General features: G+C 36.8%; 1 protein-coding gene across 1 annotated transcript in view; it reads left to right on the forward strand.

Annotated features, from left to right (window-relative positions):
• Nucleotides 1-2070: 2070 nt before the first annotated feature.
• Nucleotides 2071-26871, forward strand: part of LOC139743496 (receptor-type tyrosine-protein phosphatase epsilon-like) — a 44505-nt gene continuing 19704 nt past the window's right edge. The window contains exons 1-16 of the mRNA XM_071653978.1: nucleotides 2071-2086; nucleotides 3062-3199; nucleotides 8197-8349; nucleotides 9539-9676; nucleotides 10973-11008; nucleotides 12231-12527; nucleotides 12964-13278; nucleotides 14934-15007; nucleotides 15954-16197; nucleotides 16847-16943; nucleotides 17894-17985; nucleotides 19104-19186; nucleotides 21266-21353; nucleotides 23378-23454; nucleotides 24811-24847; nucleotides 25522-25619. Coding sequence (XP_071510079.1) covers nucleotides 2071-2086; nucleotides 3062-3199; nucleotides 8197-8349; nucleotides 9539-9676; nucleotides 10973-11008; nucleotides 12231-12527; nucleotides 12964-13278; nucleotides 14934-15007; nucleotides 15954-16197; nucleotides 16847-16943; nucleotides 17894-17985; nucleotides 19104-19186; nucleotides 21266-21353; nucleotides 23378-23454; nucleotides 24811-24847; nucleotides 25522-25619 — 1983 coding nt within the window. The remainder of the gene's footprint in view (nucleotides 2087-3061; nucleotides 3200-8196; nucleotides 8350-9538; nucleotides 9677-10972; nucleotides 11009-12230; nucleotides 12528-12963; nucleotides 13279-14933; nucleotides 15008-15953; nucleotides 16198-16846; nucleotides 16944-17893; nucleotides 17986-19103; nucleotides 19187-21265; nucleotides 21354-23377; nucleotides 23455-24810; nucleotides 24848-25521; nucleotides 25620-26871) is intronic.

Genomic DNA, 26871 nt, shown 5'->3' on the forward strand with positions numbered 1-26871 from the left:
ACATTATTGTTAATTATGATACATTTTTCATGTGGTAATCCCCTTTACAGTAAGACTCTTCCACCAAATCGATGATAATTATGTGTGGTTGTATGTGTATGTGTGTTATAAAAGCATATACCATGTGTTTGTATTGCGGAGGACCGACCGAGGGCAATCAACCCTCTGGTCTGTGTATGCAGGGAGGTTCACCTCCCTGGTATATGTCAGCAGCGGAGAATAAGAGAGAGAGACTGTGATTCATGCGGGGTGCGTGAGGGAGTCGTAAACTGGTGTCGGCTGGTGGTCACATAAAGCAACGTGCTTTTCCTAAAGACATTTTCTCACTCCTCAAAATCAGTCCTCCAGAACAAAGGGGTGTATCCATTAAGACCAATAGTGTTGGGTATACAGTTTGCCTGCCCCAATATGTTTATGATTTTGTAAAATGATTTAAAGTGTAATCATATAAGCAAGTTTATTCAAGAACCAAAATCGGGGAGAACAAAACTGGAATGCACAAGCCCAAAAGTCTTCAGACCAGATCAAGAAGAGTGAAGATATCCAGATCTTATGAGGAGTTTATGCAGCAGTATGCATGGCAAACAAACAGTTAGAATTTGTAGTAAGAAAAAGCAGTGGTACGAAGGACTTTAGTTTTGTTAATCTGCGCAATGAGAAATCTCTCTTATTAACTCGGAGGAGTAACAGGGGGGGGGGGGGTCGGGAGAGAGTATCTTTCACATGACAGAGTAAACCTAAAGAGAAACGCAAACAAAAGTTGTAAGTCAACCAGTCTCTGCCATATCAGTGGCGAGAAATGGAGAAAAAAAAAAGAATATAATAATGACTTTGAAGTAATTGACAACATATCAATAATAGCATTTTAGATATGTTGCTAAATGATTTATTTTCATCGATTCTTTTAAAACCAATTCCTAATCACTTTAAATGAAGACGAGTTGGCAAAACTCTTCATTTAGGTTTTTTTTGTAACTATCGTTATACCTGAAATTCCATAGGAATATCTGCGCTAAACTAATGCTCAAATTCCCTGTGTATTTCTGCGCTCAACTAACGCTCGAATTCACAGTTGGATTTCAGCGCAAAACTAATGCTCGAATTCCCTGTGTATTTCTGCGCTCAACTAACGCTCGAATTCACAGTTGAATTTCAGCGCAAAACTAATGCTCGAATTCCCTGTGTATTTCTGCGCTCAACTAACGCTCGAATTCACAGTTGAATTTCAGCGCAAAACTAATGCTCGAATTCCCTGTGTATTTCTGCGCTCAACTAACGCTCGAATTCACAGTTGAATTTCAGCGCTAAACTAATGCTCGAAATCCTTGTGTATTTCTGCTCTCAACTAACGCTCGAATTCACAGCTGAATTTCAGCGCAAAACTGATGCTCGAATTCCGTGTGTATTTCTGCGCTCAACTAACGCTCAAATTCCCGTTGGTTTTCTGCACTGAACTAAAGCTCGAATTCCCTGTGTATTTCTGCCCTCAACAAACGCTAGAATTTACGGTTGAATTTCAGCGCAAAACTAATGCTCGAAATCAAATTATTTCTTTGCGAAAGATATGTGCTGAAATTCCATGTAAATTAATGATATCACAAATTCGAATTAGTGATATCACAAAATGTATTTCTTGATATCAAGAATGTGAATTCGTGATATCTCGAATTGAATTCGTGATATCACGAATTGAATTTGTGATATCACTAATTCGATTTCGTGATATCAAAAATTGGTTTTACGTGATAAACCAATGGGTATTTGTGATATCAAAAATTGAATTTGTGATATCAGAAATTCGAATTTTTGATATCACGAAAGGGAATTCGTGATATCAGAAAATCTTTTTTAAAAGTAATATGGCTTGCCACACGATCATAGACTTAACGGTTTGACGGGGAAGCCAAGGGGGGGGGGGGGGGAGCGTGGTTCCACCGTTTTTCAATTCAATTCAGTTCAATTTTATTTATTTTCATATTTCTCAATGGAGGAATGTAACATCAAAATTAAACGAAGGTAATCATAACATCTAGTTTGGATGCACAATAAATTAATGTAAACATATAAATCATGGCGGTCAATCTTTGTAGGTTTGACGCTTGGTTTATACAACATATTATTTACCTAAAATTTCATCTAAAAATTAACCATAATAAGGAAATACCCCAAGCAGGCCCTACCGTTAATTGGCCTTCTTGATATCAGCAATGAAAGGTTGTCCCATAATACGTGGAGGTTTGATAGGCCTATGTCATCTGCGCTAGGCCATTTAAATTTGCATTGGCCATTGCACACTGCAGACTGCACAGGAGAGCTTTGCTCCCCTAATAATAATGTTCCCGATGCTATCCGATCTATAATCAGGGGCGGATCCAGAAATTTTGTGTAAAAAAAAAAAGGGGGGGGCAACTAATATTTCTGGTGCTACTTCCGGGTTTCATTTCAATTTTTCTTTTTATTTCTTTTGTTTTTAACGATCCGCCACTGATAATGTACGCCGCATTTTAACGATCTATAACCAAATATCACCCTGTTCCCCCGTCCAGAAGCCTTAAAAATTCCCCGTTGTGTCCAGAAATACCCCGATACGACTGCGATTCTTAATCAGTTATATATTATTGGCAGAACACCTCGGAGAGACTCCTCAGCTGACGGGTCTTCTGCAGCAATTTATTATTTACTAAAAATGTGTTGATCTTTCCAAAGATTTTTCTTGTGTTGTCCTTGCTTTTATTGTCAGCCTTCTTCCTGTTGGACGTATCTAGATGATTTAATCTATTCTAAAAAATTATACCATTCCCATTTCCCTGGTTAGCCACATACTCCATTAAACACTTTTCACTTATATTCATTTTTGTTCAGTTTTGAGTATTATATTATTACACAAAATGCACAGAACAAGAATCATCCAAATCGCATTATCGTGTACAGTAAAAGATGGCAGATCACATCGAATATGATACTAAGGTATAATAAAAAGATTTTCATTGCATTGACAAGCAAAACATTTTTCAATGTGGAAACTAAGTGTTAACATTGGTATGTGCTTTAACTTCAATAGATTGTCCAGCTGGTCGCTACGATGTACTCGGTGGATGCCTTCAGGCCTGTAAGTCATGCTACAATGGAGGCATCTGTCACAGTAAAACTGGAGAGTGTGTTTGTCCCCCTGGTTTCATGGGAGATCAGTGTGAGCAGAGTAAGTAAAACTGCTAATATGTACTTTTTAAAACAATTATTTCGCTCATTTCATGTGTCTTCTGTCGCAAATGATTTGCTTATATAAACTCATATCATGTGGTTCGGTCTAAAGTTCAAGTGATGGACAATGACTTGGACATCGCGATCATGATAATTCAATCATTCATAGGATATTGCACTGTCATGCTTTCTACAAATTTGTGGGTTTATGTGTATATTAGCACTATTGAATAGAATGTTTCTTAACCGCTTTTTTATTCACTTATGTCGATTTTGTTTTCCGCTTGAGGTATGTTGGCTTTAATGGTGAATTGTAAGGGTACAATTAGGAACTTGTGACAAAAATATTTGGCATTTCGTAACTTTGTAATATCTCGTTACTAGATCACCTTGGTTATCACTGCTAAGTCATTACACCGTGGAATAATGAAATGTTCAGGACAAAATTTCTTTCTGTATGATTAATCTTCAAGAATCATGATCACTGCTACCATGTTTACATGCAACTTTAAGAACCTGTTACCTCCATGACAGCATGTGACTGTAAGATGTATTCATTGTTTTGTTTGTTGGTTCTGTATTGTTTCTGTAAGTCGACTAGGGTATGGAGTAGCTTATATATCTGTTAGTTAGAAAAATAGTACAGGTTTGGCAATTCTTGTCTTGTTAAAGGACAAGTTAACCTTCACATACGTGCAGATTGAGAGAATGCAGCAATATTAGTAGAACATATCTGTGAAAGTTTGAGGAAAATCAAACAATTCGTTCAAAAGTTATGAATGTTTAAGCTTCTTCACAGTCACTGCTGGATTAGAAGACTACTACAATCGAGATGTCACATTCAATTCAATTCAAATTCAATTCAAATTCAAATGTATCTATTTGGAACTTTCTGTATTTAATATACATATTACAATGAAATACAGTCATTTCTTTTTATTTTCATGAAAAGAAAACATACAGTGTGTACATCCGAACATTAATTACTGAGATATACTTGTACGTGTACCTATTGAAGAAGAGAGTAAGAGAACACGTCAATTGAGAACCACTCGGGATTTATAAGTGAATCAAATGATCTGACAGAATTACAGCGAATGTATTGGGAGTGTGGATGCAGAAGACTGTCGTCAATTAAGCATATCATCTCCATATAGCGGATTGATGAATATGAAAATCATTTACTTTTCATATTTTCAGTTTAAACAAGAGGATTGGTACGAGCTAAATAAGGTGAATGTGTACAAATTCGGACGGCTTTTTTTTCTGCAATGAAATAACAAATCAATTTGGGATCTATTACAGTTGCCCCATACAATATTACAATAATTGATATGCGGTAAAGCTAAAGAATGGTACAAAATTAATGAACGTTCTTTGTAAAATTTGGTTTCAACCTATAAAGTATACCAATCGTCTTTGAAATCGTAGAACGATATGAGGAAAACATAAAGGGAATTCCACAAGATGTAATTTTTGAGAAAAAAAAAACACATTCCCTCTACTTATCACTGACGTATGTTAAATGTAGTATTATTCCCCCTGTCTTCTGAAATAGACAAGTGAAATACTCTTTCATTATGTAAGAAAAATTAAGTATGTTGAAGTTTCTTTGTAATTTCTCGCCACATATGTGACATCACAAGCTGTAGCAGTTTCTCATCCGGCGATTAAACTTCAAAAATTCATAACTTTTGAACGGATTGTCCGATTTTCCTCACGCTCTCACTGATGTGTTCTACTAATATTCATGGGCGTCACCAGGGGGGGGTGCGTTGGGTGCGAACGCACCCCCCTTCAGATCCTTAAAAAAAAAAAAAAAAATCAGTCTGCGAGCGACCTCAACGCCGGACGCTAAATAATTATTCTTTTCTATTTTTTTTTTATATTTTGCACCAGGGACACACACACACACACACACACAAAATCGTCGGCAAAAACAGTTCGCACCCCTGGTTCTGGCAGCACTGATTTTTTACATATCTATTAGTATTCTACAGTGTTTACTATTTATCGACCGTACTGTACATCCGTACGATACGGAGCACTTATACACGTTTGCATGTACGTGTGCTACTTACAAGTATGTAGGGACTATGTACGTTACTTCTGACCAATCAATATTGCCAGCCCAAGAGCGAGCCTTAGCCTCATTAAAAAAAGAAATGAAAAAAAAAATGGAGGGGCAAGCATATCATTTTGCCCACCCCCCCTCTCCATAATTCCAGAGACGAGAAGATTGTCTTATCTTTTTTTTTGACAGAAAAACAAAAAGTTACCACCATAAAAATATTGGAGGGGCAAGCATATTTTAATTTTGCCCCCCCATAATTAATAATTCCCGAAATGAGAAGATTTTCTTGCTTTTGAAAGAAAACAAAAATGTTGCCCCCATTAAAATATTGGAGGGCAAGCGCACCATTTACCCCACCCCACATAATCATAATTCCCGCGATGAAAAGATTGTCTTGCTTTTTTGTTAGAATTCAAGAAATCTGTCCAATCATTTCACCCAAAAGCAGTGGGGTAACTACGGAGGGGGGTGCGCCCCCTCCCAATCCGCTGGTAAAAAAAAAAAAGAAGAAGACTTACCGAAATAGTAGTTCAAGTGTTAGTAAACTGCTTTTGAATGAATTTCCAAAATTTCCAAAGCGGAAAAAAAAAATAATATAGCTTCAAACGGCAGTTTTTGGACAGTAAAATGTCAAAATTTTCAAGCTCGCTCGCTCCTCTCGCTCGCATTTAGTCGTAATGTCATTTTCCTGAAGTTGCAGCCAGTAATTGCCGGCAGATGCGCCTGGTGCGCCCCCCCCCCTTGATTTCCAAAGCGAAAAAATATAGCTACAAACGGCAGTTTGGGGACTGTAAAATGTCAAAATTTTCAAGCTCGCTCGCTCCGTTCCCTTGCATCTAATCTTTATGCCATTCTTCTGATGTTGCTGCCAGTAATTGCCTGCAGTTGCGCCCGGTGCGCCCCCCCCCCTTACTTTTCCAAAGCGAAAAAATATGGCTAAGAACGGCAGTTTTGGGACTGTAAAATGTAAAATTTTCAAGCTCGCTCTCTTCGCTCGCTCGCATTTAATCGTTATGCAATTCACCTGATGTTGCTGCCAGTAATTGCCAGCAGTTCCGCCTGGTGCCCCTCCCCCCTTAATTTCCAAAGCGAAAAAATATGGCTAAGAACGGCAGTTTTGGGACTGTAAAATGTAAAATTTTCAAGCTCGCTCTCTTCGCTCGCTCGCATTTAATCGTTATGCAATTCACCTGATGTTGCTGCCAGTAATCGCCAGCAGTTCCGCCCGGTGCCCCTCCCCCCTTAATTTCCAAAGCGAAAAAATATGGCTAAGAACAGCAATTTTTGGACTGTAAAATGTAAAATTTACAAGCTCGCTCGTTCCGCTCGCTCGAATGTAATCATTATGCTCTCCTGATATTGCTGCCAGTATTTGCCCGCAGTTGCGCCCGATGCGCCATCTTAAATTCCAAAGCGAAGAAACATAGCTACAAACGGCAGTTTGTTTTTTTACTGTAAAATGTCAATATTTTCAAGCTCGCTCGCTCGCTCGCTCGCATTTAATTGTTACGCAATTCTCCTGATGTTGCTGCCAGTAATTGCTGGCAGTTGCGTCCAGTGCGCCCCCCCCCCCTCCTTTATTTCCAAAGCGAAAAGATATGGCCCCAAATGGCAGTTTTGGGACTGTAAAATGTCAAAATTTTCAAGCTTGCTCGCTCGCTCGCTCGCATTTGATTGTTATGCCATTCACCTGATGTTGCTGCCAGTAATTGCCGGCAGTTGCGCCCGGTGCCCCCCCCTTAATTTCCAAACCAAAAAAAAAAAAAAAATATGGCTACAAACGGCAGTTTTGTGACTGTAAAATGTCAAATTTTTCAAGCTCGCTTGCTCGCTCGCTCCCATTGTAATTGTTGTGCAATTCTCCTGATGTTGCTGCCAGTAATTACCGGCAGTTGCGCCCGTTGCACCCCCACCCCTCCTTTATTTCCAAAGCGAAAAAATATGGCTCCAAATGGCAGTTTTTGGACTGTAAAATGTCAAAATTTTCAAGCTCGCTCGCTCGCTCGCTCGCATTTAATTGTTATGCCATTCACCTGATGTTGCTGCCAGTAATTGCCAGCAGTTGCGCTCGGTGCGCCCCCTTTAATTTCCAAAGCAAAAAGATATGGCTACAAACGGCAGTTTTGGGACTGTAAAATGTCAAAATTTTCAAGCTCGCTCGCTCGCTCGCTCACATTTAATTGTTATGCAATTCTCCTGATGTTGCTGCCAGTAATTACCGGCAGTTGCGCCCGTTGCGCCCCCCATCCGTCCTTTATTTCCAAAGCGAAAAAATATGGCTCCAAATGGCAGTTTTTGGACTGTAAAATGTCAAAATTTCCAAGCTCGCTCTCTTCGCTCGCACGCCTTTAATTATCATGCCATTCACCTGATGTTGCTGCCAGTAATTGCCAGCAGTTGCTTCCGGTGCGCCCCCCCCCTTAATTTACAAAGCAAAAAAATATGGCTGCAAACGGCAGTTTTCGGACTGTAAAATGTCAAAATTTTCAAGCTCGCTAGCTCCGCTCGCTCGCATGTAGTCGTTATGCCATTCTCCTGATATCGCTGCCAGTAATTTGTCGTTTCACACCGTCATTCCATAATCCATTTATAGGGGGTACAACCCCCTCCGGCACTTCCACACCCTTGCTCGCTCCCTCGCATACTAACCCCCCCCCCCCCCCCACCTCACCCACCCCCACCCCCACCCACCCCCAAGATGAAATCCTAGCTACGCCGGTGCCCTTTCCCCGCTTGGTTTCCCTCAAAAACAGTAAAAGTCTAGGGATTGAGAGCTTCCTATATTCCAAATGTCTGTCCAAAAAATCTCGTAAACATTAAGTGTCAAAACGCACCCCCCTTGAAAAAAAGCTGGTGACGCCCCTGATATTGCTGCATTCTCTCAATCCACATGTGAGGTGAACTTGTCCTTTAATATACAGTGTGTGGAGGTAATCGTTTTGGGCGTAATTGTGAGTATCGCTGCAAAGATAACATCGACGACCAGACAGCATGCAGTGGTCTTCAGGTGTGTGTTCCAGACCCCTATGGGTGCTCGTGTACGCCTGGATACAAAGGCATTCATTGTACAGAAGGTGAGGCTAATTCTAACTACACGAAATGAGTGGCTTTGCAGATGTCAGCAATGATTTCTCACACATAGGTCAAGCGACTATAGTCAATCAAAGCCTTAAAAAGAAATTGGTGGTGATAATCCATATTTGTACTGCTTAGAATATATAGCTGATCAATTCAGTGCTTATTTATGTCGATGTAGGGTATTTTGTCAATCAGTTGCAATGAAAACATCTCGACGAAAGAACTTCATAATTTGAATTAGAATATATAGCTCTTAAAAAAATTGTTCCACGTTGCTTTCATTTCTAAACCACAATAGAATGTTTTTCGATTGGTCAGTGTGGATATTTTCCAGTTTCGCATTACATTAAGGGGAAGCTAAAATTCAATCAACATGAATTCAATACAACCGTCGTCTGACTTTAGAGAGACAGGACCTATATCTCTTCCACACTGTTAGGCAACAAAGCTTAGTAGTTTGTACGCAGTCTCTTGTGCACAAAGAATATCATGACATGTTCAGAGTATATTAAATTAAATTAAGTCTTTCCAGGAAGAAATGAAAACATATACAAAAACTACCACTTACATCCTACCACTGCCATTTGGTGTAGTTCAAAATAACAATCACACTGAATATTATAGTACTAATATGTGAACAAATGCACATAAACTTTTCTTTTAAAAAACTGGTATATTTTCACCTGGTCATGATGATTCGGTACTATGAATGATGACTTATTTCCCTGCTTCCAATTGAATGAATGTGATGGATTTCCAATGCTCTACACTGGCAGCGCAAGAAGTTGGGAGAGCTATATTTCTTCGCGGAGTTATCACGTGATTGTTTTGTGGAGTAAAGAAGCTGACTCTTCATTTTTACGTCCTGTCTTTTCGTAACTTCAGTTATTTGTTTGATATCACAATTAAGAACCGCACACTGATACAAAGATGTACAGATTTTTGTAGTTTACCTCTGAGGAAGGAATATTAATCAAGAAAGGAGTTAAATTCAATGCCCTGCATTATACGTAAAGCATGTCATTGGAAGCAGTTGCGGGGGTGCTTGAAGATAACATAAGTTTAAATGTGTGTTTTCTGCAAATGTATGTGTGGCATGATATCGACACATGGTTAAGGGGTGTGATGTAAAATATCTCTTTGATAATTATCCTTTGAACTGGGTGCACCTTGTCGTAAAATTAGAGTGTGGTACCAATGAGTTTGGAGCCAGCTGTACCCAAACCTGTCACTGCGTGTCGGGCGAATGTGATCCATATACTGGAGCTTGCACAGGGAGTTCAACTGAGTGTCGGCCAGGCTGGACAGGCTCAAACTGTCAGGGTGAGGATTGCTGTTTATGTAGAAGTCCATTTCCTAAAAAGGATATCAGGATATGATGCCTTGTAGTAATGGGTGATCGACTTACCATCATAAAATATAATTGCTCCCTCTCAAAAGAAGACATCCAGGTTAATGTACGATATCAGTAGTTTACTGACGGAGAGTTGATTGCATAAACACACCCTTTACTCAGTAATATGATGTTTAATGTCCATGTGTGCCAGTGTAAGACCTAATCTAGTATCAAAGGTACTCTTACGTTAGTTTTAGGTTTGTGCCCTACCCATTTTTTTAATGTTCCTATTTTTTTTTTTTGGGGGGGGGGGGAGGGAGGAGAGCAAGAATTGTGACACCAACAATGCCCCTAAATTTGTGTCATTCTTACACAGCCATAACTTCTGTTTCATTTAGTTAATGATGAAATTAATTTTGATATGCGTCACATAAAACAAGGCTTATGTGTTGCTTGAAGTTTTGCATGGTGAAGTAAATGAGACAGAAAGGTTTGCGATGACACCATGTGTATAGAGTCCTAGAAAGAGGAGAATTGAAGAGGGAAGCGACATATGGGGGGTTGTAAGGAGGGCAAAAAGTGAAGAGTGGGGGACAGTAATGGGCTGGAAGTTGAAGGTGCACTCTTGAAGACGGTAGAGAAGGGAACAGGGAGAGTGGTAAGGAAGAGTAGAGTGAGAATCAAGTAAGATGTTCGGACATCGTTTAGGAGGAGAAATGTGAAATAGAAGGGAAGAGGAAGAGGGAGGAGTTGAAGATTGGAATATCATGGAGATATGAGAGAGAAGTGAAGATTCATTACCACTCTCTCTGTTCCCTTCTCTAGCGTCTCCACTAATGCAACTTCAACTTTCAGCCCACTACTGTCCTCAACACTTTACTTTTCGCCCTCCTTAGAACCCCCATTGTATATCGCCTCCCTCTTCAATTCTCCTCTTTCTAGGCTCTTCTTCTGCGAAGCAACGATCTGGTTAGGGACTACATACACATGGTGTCAAACTTTATAACAGATACGTAAGACACTACCAAGGACCCACCGGTATAAATGCATACAAATATGTATATACATAAACATGTTTATTTATCTATTTATTTTTTAATCTATATATCTACTTATCTATTCATCTATCTATCTATCTATCTATCTATCTATCTATTATAGCTAGTATAATTATTATAGCTAGTATTGAGTATAGCTTGTATGTTTCCTAACCAATCTACCTCCTTCCGTTCTTTTTTAACTCCTGATTTTTCCCATTGTTTCTCTTCTTCACCAACATGAAGAATGCACCGTGGGAAAATACGGCACGTACTGTGCAGGTAGACTGTTGCATTGTGCATTTTCCAGCTTCATGAATTTTCCATCTGCTTTCTACTCAAATGATGACTGATTACACAAGCTTTATGACTCATTCCAAGCAACGTGTGGGCATTGCTATAATTGCTAAGTTTAAAGAACTAGAAAACAAGGATATTGATAGATTCAAGACGGTTTACTATACACCATGTCTTTTCATAGTCCATTTTCTACTCCTGTACAGAGGATTTCTCAATTGACTATTTTCCAGTTTATTGTGTCATAGAGTAAGAATAACTTCTGACAGCTTAGTAAAGTTAAAGGTATAATAGCCTGAAAAAGGCCTCCCGGGTATATTGGCAATGAAATCATAATTGGGCATTCTCATTGAGTTGAATCGTTGTTGATGATAAAACTAGATTTGAACTCGTTCCGAATTTGAGACAGCATTGTGCGAATCTGTTGCTTTTCAGCTACATCCATTGAATAGTGAGCCATATTTAACAGTTGACACCACGGCTCGTTTAACTATAGAGCATTTCCGTGTGTGATAGGTATTTCAAGCTCTATTGAGATAAAGGCCCATATTTTAGCTTAAGAGGAAATCTTTAAAAAATCATCTAGCAAACGTACGTTGAAGTTTGTTACTTGTAGAACTGGGGATAGTAACCTTGGTACCAATAAAAGAAAGTGCACATTTTCGCTTTCATGTTCCTAAAAACGCGCGGAAATTTTCACCAAATTTAGCAAGTGATGGAATGACAAATTGTCATGGACACCATGCCCACAATGGATGTCCCCGGAAACCACATAAAGCCCAATATTTTCTGAAGTTTATAAAGCACTAAAAGAATACGCCTTAAAAAATCTTTCTGTAGAACCAGAAATGACAGTCAATTTCTTTGAGTATATGCATTAGTAGGTATACCTTCAATTTTATGGTAGACCCCGTAGTGCCCCCATTGAGGCTAGGAGCGAATTGGGCTGAGTTTTCACATTTTAATCTTAGTTTTTAAAACGCATGGTCACATATTCTACAGACTTGGCAGGTATTTCTCCAGTGTGATAACAAGATGCTTCATTTGTTCGGTTTATTTACTTGTTTTTCTTGTTGGATGAATACATACCCATTGCAGTCTACAAGGGGCAGATAGCAATGACCCACTGAGTCTATTGTTTTAAAGAGGAATTTTATACACAGTAGGACCTAATGATTCTTGCCCTTCGCTGCCACCATTTCTTCAGGGACTGTAACAGTCAACTACGAGAAGCCGAATCAAGGGCAGCCAGCAAGTGTGACCTGTTCCTTATCTGGAAGCAGGTTTCTGTCATTAGCAGACCCCATTGTTAAGCTACAGAGAAAGCACAGTAATGAGTCTTTCCATGAGAGAGACATCGAGCTGGCGGACCGTGCAAGACTTTACTCAGATGGGTACACTGCAGTCTTTATCGTGTCAGATGTCCAAGATGAGGAAAAATTCCGATGTATGATGTCAGACGTCACCACTTTCATGAGCCATGAAGTCATAGAAGGATTCTATGGTTTGTATTCCGAATGTATGAATGTTTTTAAGTAAATGAATACATCATTCGTTATCTGATTTACACTTCTGAGTTTCAAGATGACAATCGTAATATATGCCATCTTATTAAAGTAATTCATGTTTATTAGCACTATCTTAGAATCTTGACATGCGTATCATGCATAATTATGGTTGCTCTGTATTTCAGTCAAAAAAGACAATTTTTTTTTTTCAGATCGAGTTTCATTTTCACAACGGCAATGAAGGTATCAAATAACCAGATTTATATTTCTCACAGAACTTCTGTCTTCTTTAGCTTTATTTATAGGTCTTTGTTCTGCAACTTTTATTGTGTTAAAATCTCATAATTTTGCGTCGAAAGTGAAGGAATTTTACTAATAAAGGTAAAGGTGGAAATATCTTGATGTCTTTACATTTATATGTCATCCCGCAAGTTTTACCACAATTGCCGAGTCCCCCCATCGTGGATGTGGCAACTAACAACTCGGTAACCCTCGCCTGGGATGCCTGGAATGAAGAGACAGATGTTGGTGATCCTCCACTGTCTGGATACCAGGTGTACTACAAAGAGAAGAACATTCCTGGGGACTTTATTCGGCTTGAGATGAGAACAGATAGGCTGGCGCCCTCAGAAACTATCACAAATTTGACACCAGACACAGACTTCATTTTTGCTGTCTCAGCTGAGAGACCAGGTGTCGGTGGCATCGGCGATAAGATGGAGGTAGAAGGCAGGACACTCTGCTCCCGTGAGTCTCTAAGACAGGATATATGGACCATATTGTGTTTTTCTTCACCAAGTTGTCATATTTTGTGGTGTGCATAAAATAATAACAATAATAATAATAGCCAATATTTGTATAGCGCTTTTTCTAAACAGACACAAAGCGCTTCAACAATTGTAACAAAATACAAAAAATCAACAGTATTTACAAATCAAAACAGAAAAAGTACAAAGCAAAACAAATAAACAATGACTTCACACTTGTCAGATCACTAGCAGTGGAGGCCTTACTTCTGGAACAAATAAGTTTTCAACAGTTTTTTTAAATTGATCGGTGTTAACTGCTGATTGGACATTTGTAGGGAGACTGTTCCAGGATTGTGCCATGTCCCTTGATTGAAAAGCCATGAATAAGCGTATAATCGCGTAAATCCCTGATATATTCACAACGTGCCTTTCGCTGAAACCCACTTATAAAGTCAACATCTCAGCGTGCGGGTTATCATGCGTACATCATATTCACTCTACTCAAAGAAAACTGATTTTTTTTTTCTTGTAGTGATTATTCACTCTTGTAATGTACGGATAACAAAGTTCTGATTTCCCTCCACATTTCCCTTTCTTATGTCATGATAATATATGTTTTCTTTCAAACCTGATACTTGCATACATGTATTTTCTATTCAGTTTCATTGTATTGTCTATATCATTGTATGTATAACACTTAGTCCATGAAATGGAAATATAAAGGAGCACTATGTCTACAATGCCTATCATACAATGGCATGTGCTCATGTCTATCAGATGATTTTATTCTGAATAGATGAATGTTTTCTCCTGTGAATGTACATCAAAGCTTATGCATACCTGACTTTTTGAGTTATCGATTTTGTAATCATACTAGGGGCATAACGTCAACAATACATGTTGCCTCATAATACTCAAAATGCCCCCATAGTTCTATACCTCCTCATAGTACCCAAACTACTCTGTAGTATAAAAAGCGCCTCATTGTAATAACCTATAATAGGGCTATAATTTTACCCTCAGTTGGTATGTCGGCAGGACGTATGTTACACGTGTAATGTCAACGCTTGACTTACATGGCGCGAGAGGTAACTGTAGTCCTTACAATGCAATCACGTTTGAAATGACAGGGCCTAATATGTTAATTTTTTTTTTCATATGGGATCATGATCGACCAAGATAATTTTCAGTTGATATTATTCGGTATTTAAAACAGACATATTGTGATCTAAACTTCACGCAATGGCCCTCCGAGTAAGCTCCTTGAGTCATTGCGTTGAGACGTCTCGAGTAGGGCAGTATAAGCAAAAGTTTCTGCCTACAAGCAGCTGATTATAAATACATGCGCACAACCAAGAAAATAAAATGAAATGAAATAAAAGATTTTGCTTTTTTCACCGATCCAGAATGTATTGAAGGGCCTACATTTCCATTCGTACGACAACAACAAACACAACAACAACAACAACAACAACAATTAAAGAAGTTAATTATAAGAATACAGGGCAAGATTTAGCAGGATATCCTTGTGTTATCTTGGTTTTGTAAAAACATATTTGGGATGACATTACAGAAACATAATCTGATAATCTGTTAACATTTTTCCTTGCCTTCATCAAGAATAAAATGTCGTATATATTTGAATTTTTTCAGCTCCATCAGAAGGGCCTTCTTCAGTGGAAGCTACGAATGGAAGTAGGGCAGGACAGATAAAAGTCACATGGCAGGTGAGAACAAATTAGATGTTTAGATGCATGACTCATTATCCCATGTCAACCTGATAGAATCACAGATATTAGAATGTCATTAGACAGCCAAGTGTAACTGCTTTGTTTAGAGAATGACATGAAAAGTGGAGTTTCATATTCTACATATCCCGTCCAAATATAACAATTTGAAATGTTTTCTTGAGATCTACTTTCGTATACGTAACTGAGGTATTTGAATTGACCTTTTCTGTTCGCATTCCTAAGTACCTTCATGTGTGACTGATTTCTAACGTTAGAGCTGGTTTTCTCAACACTGCTATATGTGAGGGCTGGCTGTTTTTTGGAAATATACTGGGACAAATTATATATCAATTTTAAAGTTCTATAGAGTTTTGAAAACGTAAAAATACCACAGTAAAGACATGCACAACTTTAAAAAGTTTCTGCCGCAAGTATAGTTACCCATTCATTCAGACACTAATTCCTACACACTTGGACTTACATATGCAAACACTTCTATTTTTCAGTTCAATATTTAGTGCACTACATGGAACTTTTTGTGGTATCATTAGATATATTGAAATTCTGTTAAAATTCTAAACTACGACCAAGCACAGAATTATAATGAATTGTCATATCATTATGTCATATACAACTAAGACTGAATATCTGACATTTTTTACATCGAACCTTTTGTAAATGAAAAATTAAAAACCAAAGTGTTAAATTTACCTTTTCATTTTTTAGGGTCTATACATTCAAAAGAATGAAGTAAATCCACAATTTTGAAAGTTAGATTTAACACTTAATACACAAAGTTCGAGGAGTGACAACATCAAAAAAAAATGTTTGATTTAACATTTCATTTTAGAGTATATGTAACTCACTGTGAAATCAGCACAGGATACAAGCGAAGAGAAGTTTTAATTTGCAACTTTCTTGTGAAAACTGGACATTTGTGTAGAATCCAATAAATGGATCCAACTGTCGAAGTGGGTTCACTGGAATAAGGATTTACTATGCCATCGCTGGTATGGCGTCGGCCGATATGCCTGAGATGTACGAAGATGTCCCATTTGAGTCTCCCTCCAACCACACCCTCACTGGCCTCAAGCCATCTTCACAGTACACCATCAACGTGGTGGCACGGAACCAGGATTCAGAGAGTTCAAGGGGTCAAAGTGTGGTTGCTTTCACCCCAGAACAAGGTGAGTGTGTAATTTTTGTGTCTAATCTTATTAATTTCTCTATCGAGTGTATGATGTACTATAGTATAGGAAGGTTACTTCTGCATTAGAGGAATGATGAAAGTTTGATTCCAGAAAAAAAAAATCACGTTCATCCAGGATTACTCCAAAGCCAAGTTATAAGTTATATCTATAAAAAACGTCACCCCTCACAACATATAGTTTAAGGTCCATCGACCTGATTTGTCTACTTTTGAAGATACATTGAGAGTATTTGTTAAGAATAATTTGATTTTCATTGTCCATCTATTATGTCCTTTAAACCCCTTTGCTCCTCTGGCCTTCAAATAATGGTAATTGCTGGACGTATTTGAAATTAAGAAATTTCAGCAGAGTGGTGAAAACAATTATTCTACTTTACCCCTTGGACTTTTAAAAAGGAATATCTTTGACGGTCATATTGTACAAACTACTCTCCCAAATGGTACATTAACTTTGTCCAAAGTTGGAGTTAGCTCCCGTTAGTTTTTTTTTTAATTAGAATCTGAAATAGGAAAGGTTAACATAGTAAGATTGTAACACATTTCCTATTGATGTGTGCTGGAAAGCGTGTAGCTGATCCCTGGTAACTGATATAAATTTTCTTCTTTCCAAAAATTTTCCCCTTCAGATCCTGCTTTTGGTAGATCAATCGTGGCTGTGATTGCAGGGAGCCTTATTGCCACAGTTGTCCTCATAATCGTTTCTCTCGTATTCAACATTGCACGGTAAGGAATAAACAATTTTGTTATATTTTGCCATCTTAATTTCTTGAGTCCATTTCGTCGTATCAAACAGAACTAACAACAAAAACATTATTGCTTTTAATTTTCCCAAAAACATCTAGCGTGTTAATATTGACTGATAATGATGGAGCTGCCAAACCAATGTAAATACAATCATTGCATTAAAAAAAAAAAATCAATTTTGATAAAGTGTTTCATGGTGCAGGGCGGAGATTTCTGGTTTCGAAAATGGTGGGAGATGCATATTTCCGATGCCATTACGATAACACAAACGCATCCTGACAGTGTAAGACATGTCAAAGGAAACTGCATTTATTTTTGAATTATAGTATTTCAATATTCATTATCTTTTTGAGTAGGACTCTAGTGTGTGTTGGTGTTTTTTATACTCGAGCTTTGCATTATCATACTTCCATCCTGTTCTGTCTAGCATAGTATACCGCAACAGTTTTATGTAAGGCACCTATTTACATATAAAAACTCTCCTTCTGCTTTTGGTTTGGTGTGACCGAAACTACACGAGCTTTGAATAATCATACTGCCAATTCTGAACTTAAAACATACGAGGAGGCCCTGATGTAAAACATTATGGTGCAACATCGTAATGCTTACGCAGCACGTATCCAGAACTCTTATACATGTAGTGATTTTGGTTGTAACCCCAACGAGGCCAAAGTATTAAAAAATCTTGAACAACTGGCATATATGTCCATGAATATGGTTGAATAAAGATCAATTAAAGATCACTTTGCATCATCGTGAAAATTATGTCGCAATTGCATGAACTGTAGGCGCTACATAAAAATGTGCTGGCATAACAACATAACCTAATGAAGCCGAAATTTCTTCTGTCTATGAGACTATAACTATTAAGAGACCTGATAAACTTGATCATGTATGGTATGCTTTTTTATCTATTCCACTTGAAACAGGAGGAGGAAAAAAGACAGGTTTCCAGGAGTTTTTACTTATAATGTGGGGAGTGAATTAATCACCAGCAGTCCACCGCATGCCAGCAGATCAGGTGAGTAACTATTTTTAAGATAAACCCATCTTGATTGACAATAATAATATTGTGTTTTATCAAAATACTACCGTAATTACTGGTCAGCGATTGGTCACAATGTAATCACGTGACTAATGCAGCGAGGATGGATATCATTTTATTGCGAGGAGTGATGTCATGTCATTATATATATATATATATATATATATATATATATATATATATTGCAGACTATGATTGGCTGCGTACGGAGTTAGATTGAAATTGCGTGTTCTCATGTACATGCATACATCGTGTTATCTGTATCAGCAAACATATTGTCCATTGCAGTAATATGACAGGTGACAGTCCCTTGAAAGTTATTTTGCCCTCCAGACAAAGCACTCCATCAGCGGTTACCTTTACAAGAGAATAGAAATCTGAAGGGAGTGGTGTAAGTCCTGTAAAATGTGATATTGCACCTCCGAATTGGCAGTATCTCTGTGATATTGTCGATTTCCCCATGTATCAGACTGGATTTTCCAGTTTAACTCGGCTTAACAGCTATGCAAGTCTTTCTGCACAGTGTTGCACACTAGTAACCGTATGTATGTAAGTATGTATGTATATGTGCATATACATAATGTACACGCAAGTTTACATACCAATTCCCTTTTTACCAATGTCCCACACAATCCGGTGCAGTCCGGGGCAATCAGTGCGGTATTTAATTTTTCCAAACAATTGAACTATTGTCGCTCAAGCACACACAGTCGAAAGTCATAGCTTCTTAGTTAAGATAGTTAAGATTTAAACCTTATGATCATCCTCTATTGATAAGAATGTATTTGTATTGGTAATGCCACGTAATTTCACGAGCTAAATCTATATGCATGAAGTCTTATTAAGAATGCCGTATATTCTCTCTGTTCATTAGACTATAGTATTATCTTTACGGAAAACAATATAAATTTAATATTTAAATTCTACCAAACTCTCCCTTATACGAAAACAGCATGATGCCCCATCTCATCGAGTTACATAAATGCTCCATACCCCCTCCCCATCACATTTTCGATGAGCATTCTCACTACTGCACTCTGTTGAAAGAGGTTGGGGCAAAATATCGCGTGTGGAAGTACTTTTATTTCTTGCAGGACCCATCGCTGCAGAAAGCCTAGAGGAGTATGTGCGGTGTAAAAAAGCGATGCAGAAAGATGGCTTTTTGTTCGATTTTCGGGTATGTTTGATCTTGAGATATTTTCGCTTTGACGTATTTCCTTTCCTATTTTTGCACCTGGCGAATGAAGGAACACCCCATAGGCCTACCGTCTTTGCATAGGCCAGGTCATGAATGTATTAACTGGAAGATGTAGTTCGAATTCAGGATAGTTTCATATGCAAACAATAATATTCATTTTACAAAATAATGTACAGGCCTATAACAAAGCACTTCATTTTCATAAAAGTGAAAAGACGATTAAAAAGTCACGCGTGTCAGGGAATCGATATTATCTAATTTGGCCTATTAAGGTCAATTTCTTTCAAGAGTTACAGTTACATTTTAAGTAGATATATCAATAGCCCCGCTTAAAGAACTATCTAGTGCTCTTAAAAAGTAGGCATTTGTATTGCGCAATTTTATATCATAATCATTACATGTACCAAATTTTATATGAATTGCATATAAAGTGTGTTGGGGGGGGGGGGGGGGGGGATCTCAATCGCGGGGCTATTCCTTAAGTTAGAGGCCAAATCCTATTTCTTCTTAAGAAATGAACAATTAAGTGCTTTTCTTACAAGCTGTTAACAATATGATTTATTGAATTAATACTTTGTATCATTATTACATTTTGTTGGTTGGAAATAATGCACAATTGTATTGAATGTAACTACGCAGCATTTTCCTGAAGACAATGAAAACCTTAACCCTATTAAGCCCAAGCTATTTTGACCCCTCGCAGGCCCAAGGGGGGGCACATTGTGCCCCCCCTATATAACTTTTTTAGTATTTGATGTATCATCGTCATATTTGGCACGTGGGTAGAGTAACTCATACTCTACATGACCGTACATTTGAATTTTCACAAGGTCACCCATGGAGGGCGCTATTTACAAAAATATAAAGAAATACATAGGAAATATGCTAAAAACATGATTTTTCGGTATAATTTCTTTATCCCCATTATATATGTCTTATTATAGACCAATCATTTTCATATTTGCCACAAATGATAAGCAAGTGGAATTTTATTATTTGTTATGTTTGAAATTTCTCAAGGTCACCACATGGGGGCACTATTCATATCAACATATTGATACATTATGAGACCTGAGATGAAATGTTTGGGATGGGTACATGTATAGTTATGACATTTCATATTTGCATAATAGTGGAATTTTGAGATTGCAAATTGATAATATGATAAACTAATGATATTAGAGGCATAACTTGGGTGAAGGAATCAAAATAACTCAAAATATAGGGGCTCTCTGTAGAAAATATCATTGTTTTCAATTATCTCTATTATATCTATTGTTTTATGCCTCTGTCACATAAAAACAAAGGAAATAATAAGAAAAACTTTCCAGGACCATAATTACTTCAAATGTTGCTTCTTCAACAAATTTCAGCCAAGAAACACCCATTTCATACACTGTAATGCTGTTAAATGAAATGGGAACAGAAAAAAGATGCAAAATCTGCACTGACATGGTTGTCAGTTTATGGTTGCCATGGCAACCAGCAACATCAAATATAGCTAAATTATATATCAAAATGTTCGCAATAAGATTTTAGGAAAAGTCACCAAATTTGGTTGAAATCGGATCAAGGACGAAGGAGTGGCAAACGAAAATCTGGTAGGGGGGCACAATGTGCCCCCCCCCCTTGGGCTTTATAGGGTTAATAAAGAAAAGGATGACCTTATAAACGCTGAATTTATTTAAGGCTATACGAATACCCATACTGATTTCCACAGAAAAAACAACTCAATGTTCATATATGTTTGTGCATATATTATATATATATATATATACATATATGTATTTGTGTATTGTTTTTTTTTTACTTGTAATTGCCAATACCAAAAGGTGTTAATTTTCTAAAACAGGTTCTAGCTAAACCCGTGTTTACAAAATCATCTTGAGACATTCCTTGTCTTCTCTCAAACTGTGTAGCATTTTGTAATCTACATATAGCCTTTCTCAAGCTTCATTGTTGTCACAAATATATATACTGTAACTTGAACAGAGTTTATAATTGACGTGTCCTTCTGTTTATGAGGTATACTTATTGGAAATTGTATCATAATTTCAGCTGCTGCCTGTGGATGAGCCGATTCCACAGACTGTTTCGTCAAAGCCTGAGAATAAGACTAAAAATCGCTTCAAGAACATTTTGGCCTGTGAGTGATCCATAAATCTCTCTGTAAACTAGAATTTAGGGTTATTAATGAAAATCATGCAGTTTTTTCCTTTTAGGGCTCTGGTGGAGAATATTCAGTGGTAGGAATGAATTTAGACAAACACACACACACACAAAAATAACTACAAAAGGAAAAGAAGTTTCTTTGCTAATAGCTTACATTTTTTTCAAGACTAGATTTTGATAAGCAATAAAAAATATATCACATTAGATGAAATTTGATTCATCTTTCAACTGTTTAGGTGAATAAGGGACACATATGTACATCAGTGAACACAGTCATACAAGAACATGCTCCAGTGTGCAATAGAGAAAGAGAAAATGAAAAATTGCTCCCTGAAAGTCTAATTCATTGAAATTCAGTCATATTGCATATATTTCATCCAATCTACTTAGATCCATTTCAGATTTTGCTCAGTAGGAGCTCAAAAATATCTCTCCTCCATACTTAAACATGTTGACAAATGTTATGCATGACTGAGCATGAACTTTAATGCGAACAATGACAAATTGCACTTTTTCAAAGTTTGCATGTTATTGTGTAGAACAATGCATCTCTCTCTACATGGATGAGATCTGTCAATGAAAGTGATCAATCATCAGGCCAGTCTGCTTGACTGCAGGTTTGTGTTTCGTGTTTTTTTTCTAACCTTTTATGGTTCATAACCTTCAACATGGCCGCGTTGTCGACAACTTAACTTGGTTCGTCCCATAAAGGCCAAACCATTAAAGGGATGGTACAGTATTGGTGGAGATGAGAATTTGGCTATTAACTTTTTGCAAGATACCAAGAAAACACTTATGATATAGTACAGAGCATACCATTTTAAGAGGAATTCAAAATTTATTTAATGAAAATCGGGTTTGGAATGACTGAAACATCCAAAAACAGAGTAAAACAAAGCGATCGTAAGAAAGTGTGGGTCCCACACTTTATTAGAATCGCTCTTTTTTGGATATCTCAGCCATTTCAAAACCAATTTTCATCAAATAAACGTTGAATTCCTCATAGAATTACATGCTCTTTCATATTTCATAAGAGGTTTCTCATTATCTCACCAAAAAATGTTAGAAACCTGAAATAAGGTCTGAACCAAAACTGTACGATCCCTTTAACCATTTCTATTTTTACATGGTTTGTTGCTGCGAGCTTTATTGTGTTGAATATGAACAGAGAAAAAATGGACTGTGTGGGTTGGTCTCTGTCGGAGAGACCAAGTTATCGGACAGGGTGGCCACGTTAAAGGTTATGGACCATAAAATGTTAGGAGAAACACTAAGCACAAACCCTAAACACAAACCTGCAGTCGTACAGGCTGGCCTATTTGGCCACATTCATTGACAGATCAGATATTATCCATACAATGAGACATGCATCGTTCCTCCACAATAACAAGCAAACATGGAAAATGTACAATTTGTCATTGTTGTCTTTAAAGTTCATATGCTCAGTAATACAAAACATTTGTGAGCAAAATTAGCTGACAAGTATGAAATCGTAGCCCTCCAAAGTTGGATTACCTGTTCTTTTGATACACACTGTATTTTATTCGATTCTGTTGCAGTGTTGAATTTAAAATCTGAACTTGAATAAGTGTTTACTTTCTTTTTTGCCGAGTGTAAATGGATAACACTGTCTGCGAATGTAATACAGGCACCAATGATGCTGAGAGAGCAAAAGATCAATAAACGTTTTTCAATTCAATTGAATTCAATTCAACTCAATTCAATTCAATTCAACTTTACTTTCATTTTCATTAAGATAAACAGGGAAAATTATACACAATGCAATAGCAGAACATACTTGTAATAATTAAAAAAACACACGTAAATTAACAAAACACATATGATCATGAACGACAAGATAATCGTAATTTCAGGTATATATATATATATATATATATATATATAATGATGGGAATGGAAATGGAGGGTTTGTGAAGATTTAGGAAGAGATTTATGTTTCTACCCCTTTTCTTTCTACTCTATCTGTGACTGCATCAGATGATCACTCTCGGGTCATCCTGGAAACCGTACGGGATGATCCTCACTCAGATTATTACAACGCCAATTTCATACGTGTAAGAAAGAAGAACTTTCTTGAGTGATATCAACTTTTCTATTTATTTATTTATTTTTTTAGGGGGTGTATCGTAATGCAATACACGTCTCATAGGATGTTGAAATTGATTGTTCTCGTATACCATCTGCGTAGGTAAATCAGGTTTTGAGATTTTAAGGTAATAGCTGGTTTCCTGTTTCACGAGTTTCGTGCAAAGAGAAGACTCATCTCTTTTTATTTCAAAGCTACAAACGATTCCGTGCAAAAAATATAATGTACTAACATAGTATCCATCTTTAAAGCATAAGTAGTCACTGAGGAAAACTTTACATAGTTTATGTGACATCACTAAATTACTCTCTTTATATGTCCGTAGATATTATAAAAGTCAGGAAAAGGGCAAATAGACTGATGTGGCCCCCAAGAATAAAGAATTTTGATATTTGTATAAGCATCTGGTTTTCTTAATCATTCTTTTCCCGTGTTTCATTTTCTGTCATGCTCTGAAGTTCGAAACTTTGGAGACTTTTATGGACTACACATTGCTATGTTGCTTTGAACTGACCTAATGTGTTTAAAATGCCTGATTCCTGTAGATTTGTAATATGAAGTGGAAGAAAGTTGGCGTATACATCACAAGAAACTTTTTGTAACAGCCTGATGCTTTGATGGAAATATATCAAATATGTAATTAATGCATTTAGGCCGTACTTATATACAGTCGACAGTTACAATCTTACATCAATGTACATTGACTACTTAGCATGAAGCCAAATTCATCTGTGAATGAAAGAAAATCTCGGTTTCCTGGAAAAGTGGTTTCAAAACTGCTGGAAAGTAGAATACATTGGGAACTCAAATTAATGTAATTGTTATTATTGTTATTATTATTATCATTATTATTATTATTATTATTATCATTATCATTATTATTATTATTGTCATTATTATAACTATTATTCATGAGCGATGGTATGAACATTTTAATTCTATGATTGATAGTAATTATTCATATGTAATGTCATATCATTTTAAGAAATGCCAACTTTTATTCGTGTTTGCAATATTTTGTTATGCCAGAAATGATGCAGGTTTCATTTTAAAAAATGATCAATTTGTATTAGTTTACACATGTATATTGCAGAAAGGGTGAAATATTGTTTTCTTCCAACTCAAATATGCCTTTTCAGCCTTCAGTTCAGCTTTTCTTGACCTGACGCTTGATAAAGGGTAAAATGTCAAGGACAAATAGTGTTTATGTCTATTGAATCATATTAAGGACTAAATGTTTTTAAAAAATGAACAAAGTCGATCTAAATATTTTGACGCATATCTTAATATTTTGAAATTGTGTCAATTATATTTGTCATATCAGAACCACAAAGGAGAGAAGATGTTTATTGCCTCACAAGGTAAGCAGGTTCAAGCACTCACTTAATTGAGGCTGTGACTTTGTTTGACTCTGATAACATGTTTGAGCGTGTGAGTGTGTATGCTTGTTTATTCGCTTGCATGCTCGCTTGTACTTTTGTATGGCCAGCGTGAGACACCTTCAATGATAGACGTAGGAACCGGGTAAGTCAACCAAACATATGCAAAAATTAGAACGAAACTCACCGTCAAAATATAGGACTTGAAAAAGACAACGGGCAATTAAATGTCCCTGTTATTTTACACCAACTTGGAACATCGTGAAGATGTATATACGTATATATATATATATATATATATATATATATATATGAGTGTGTGTGTGTGTGTGTGCGTATGTGTGTACATATTTATAATCATGTACATTATAGTGACGAAACACATATATCATTCAATTTCAATTTCAAATCCAATTTATTTTCATATTTCTTGATGAAAAAATACATCAAATATAACAAAATTTGATAATACATGATACCCAGCTGGGAGGCATAATAGAATATTGCAAACATATAGAAAATAGTGGTCGATCTATGAAAGGTGGAATCTGAGAATAAATGGTAAAGAAATATAATGGAACATATACTTAGAAGCAAGCTTGTTGAGCGTAGGTCCCATGCTCTGACTTATGACTTTGTCTTTTTTTTTTCTCCAGCCCCCAATAGTGCTAGCATTCAAGACTTCTGGCGCATGATCTGGCAATATAGAGTGAACATTGTCGTAATGATTAACAACACAATCGAGGCTGGAAAGGTAATAACTAAGCATTGTTGATACTGTAAGTTAATGAAATTACACATCAAGGTGTATCATATGCAACTTAAAGGAACGTCAAAAAGAATCATTACACTTCAAAACTAAAAAAGAGTAGAATAAAAAAAGTTGACAGAGGATTAGATGTTCATTAATATATTCAATCTCAATCACATGTAAGTTATTAATTCATAATTCTGGATACTGAGTGTTAAAAACAAACTTGCTGAAACAAGCACTCACACTTGAATGGTTCTTTCACATGTCTGTGGTGATGGTAGTGCGTCAAATTAATATCCATGTATCATGCATGCACGGCGGAACATAATGATACCATACCATACAATACGATACCATAATTGCAATACAACATAATACAATTATTATATCATTTGTATAGCGCCCTTCAAAACTATAAGTTCCTTGACAGCGCTTTACATCACATCTTCATCTACAGAGTGAAAAAAACAACAGCTTACACTCAGAAAATAGCAATTTGCTTTAAGGGCATCATACACGTTTTGAAAGAGTGTTTCATCCTTTAATAATCATTTGATATTTCTTTGTTCTTTTTGATTATTTGATTTTATTTATTTTTTGCTCAGTATGTCTTTACGAATCGATGAGCAGGAAGCATTATTTGCAAGAGTGCAAAAATAAACTCGAGCAAAAGTATGAAGTGAGAACTGGGGCCTGTTTCATAGAGATTGATTTTACGCTCGATTGATTGAGCGTAACTCGTTGAATCGAGCTTAAGTTCAATATTGAGCTTAAGTCCTTTTTCATAAAGACAGGCTTGATTTTAAAGAAAAATCAAGCGTAACTTTCAGGAGATTGAGCGTTACTTGCGATCAATCGCAAAGTTGTTTATGAAACGCAATTTGTGATTGATCGCAACTTACGCTCAATCTTTATGAAACAGGCCCCAAAATTGAATGTGAGATGCATGGCATATGCTTTTTTCAGAAGCAACGTTTCACACACACAGATTTCCAAATATACTTGTAACGATGTTTCGAATTAGAAATTAAGCCATTTACAATTATCCAACAAGGCGACAAATGAATTCCATTTGCACTTTTTGAGAACTTTGCTGGTTCAGAACACCTTCATTTACGATGGAACAAGGTATTGGAACTCCCTTCATATCAACAATATAATAACAACTAAAACTTTGAATTCTTTGAAGAATACATTAAAATTATTTTTCTTGAAATCTTATAATATGCAATTGGGTTCGTTTCATCCTCTC

Source organism: Diadema antillarum, unplaced genomic scaffold (assembly GCF_040938485.1).
Source record: "Diadema antillarum isolate AM-2024a unplaced genomic scaffold, OU_Dant_1.0 seq00001089_RagTag, whole genome shotgun sequence".
NCBI classification, from domain to species: Eukaryota; Metazoa; Echinodermata; class Echinoidea; order Diadematoida; family Diadematidae; genus Diadema; species Diadema antillarum.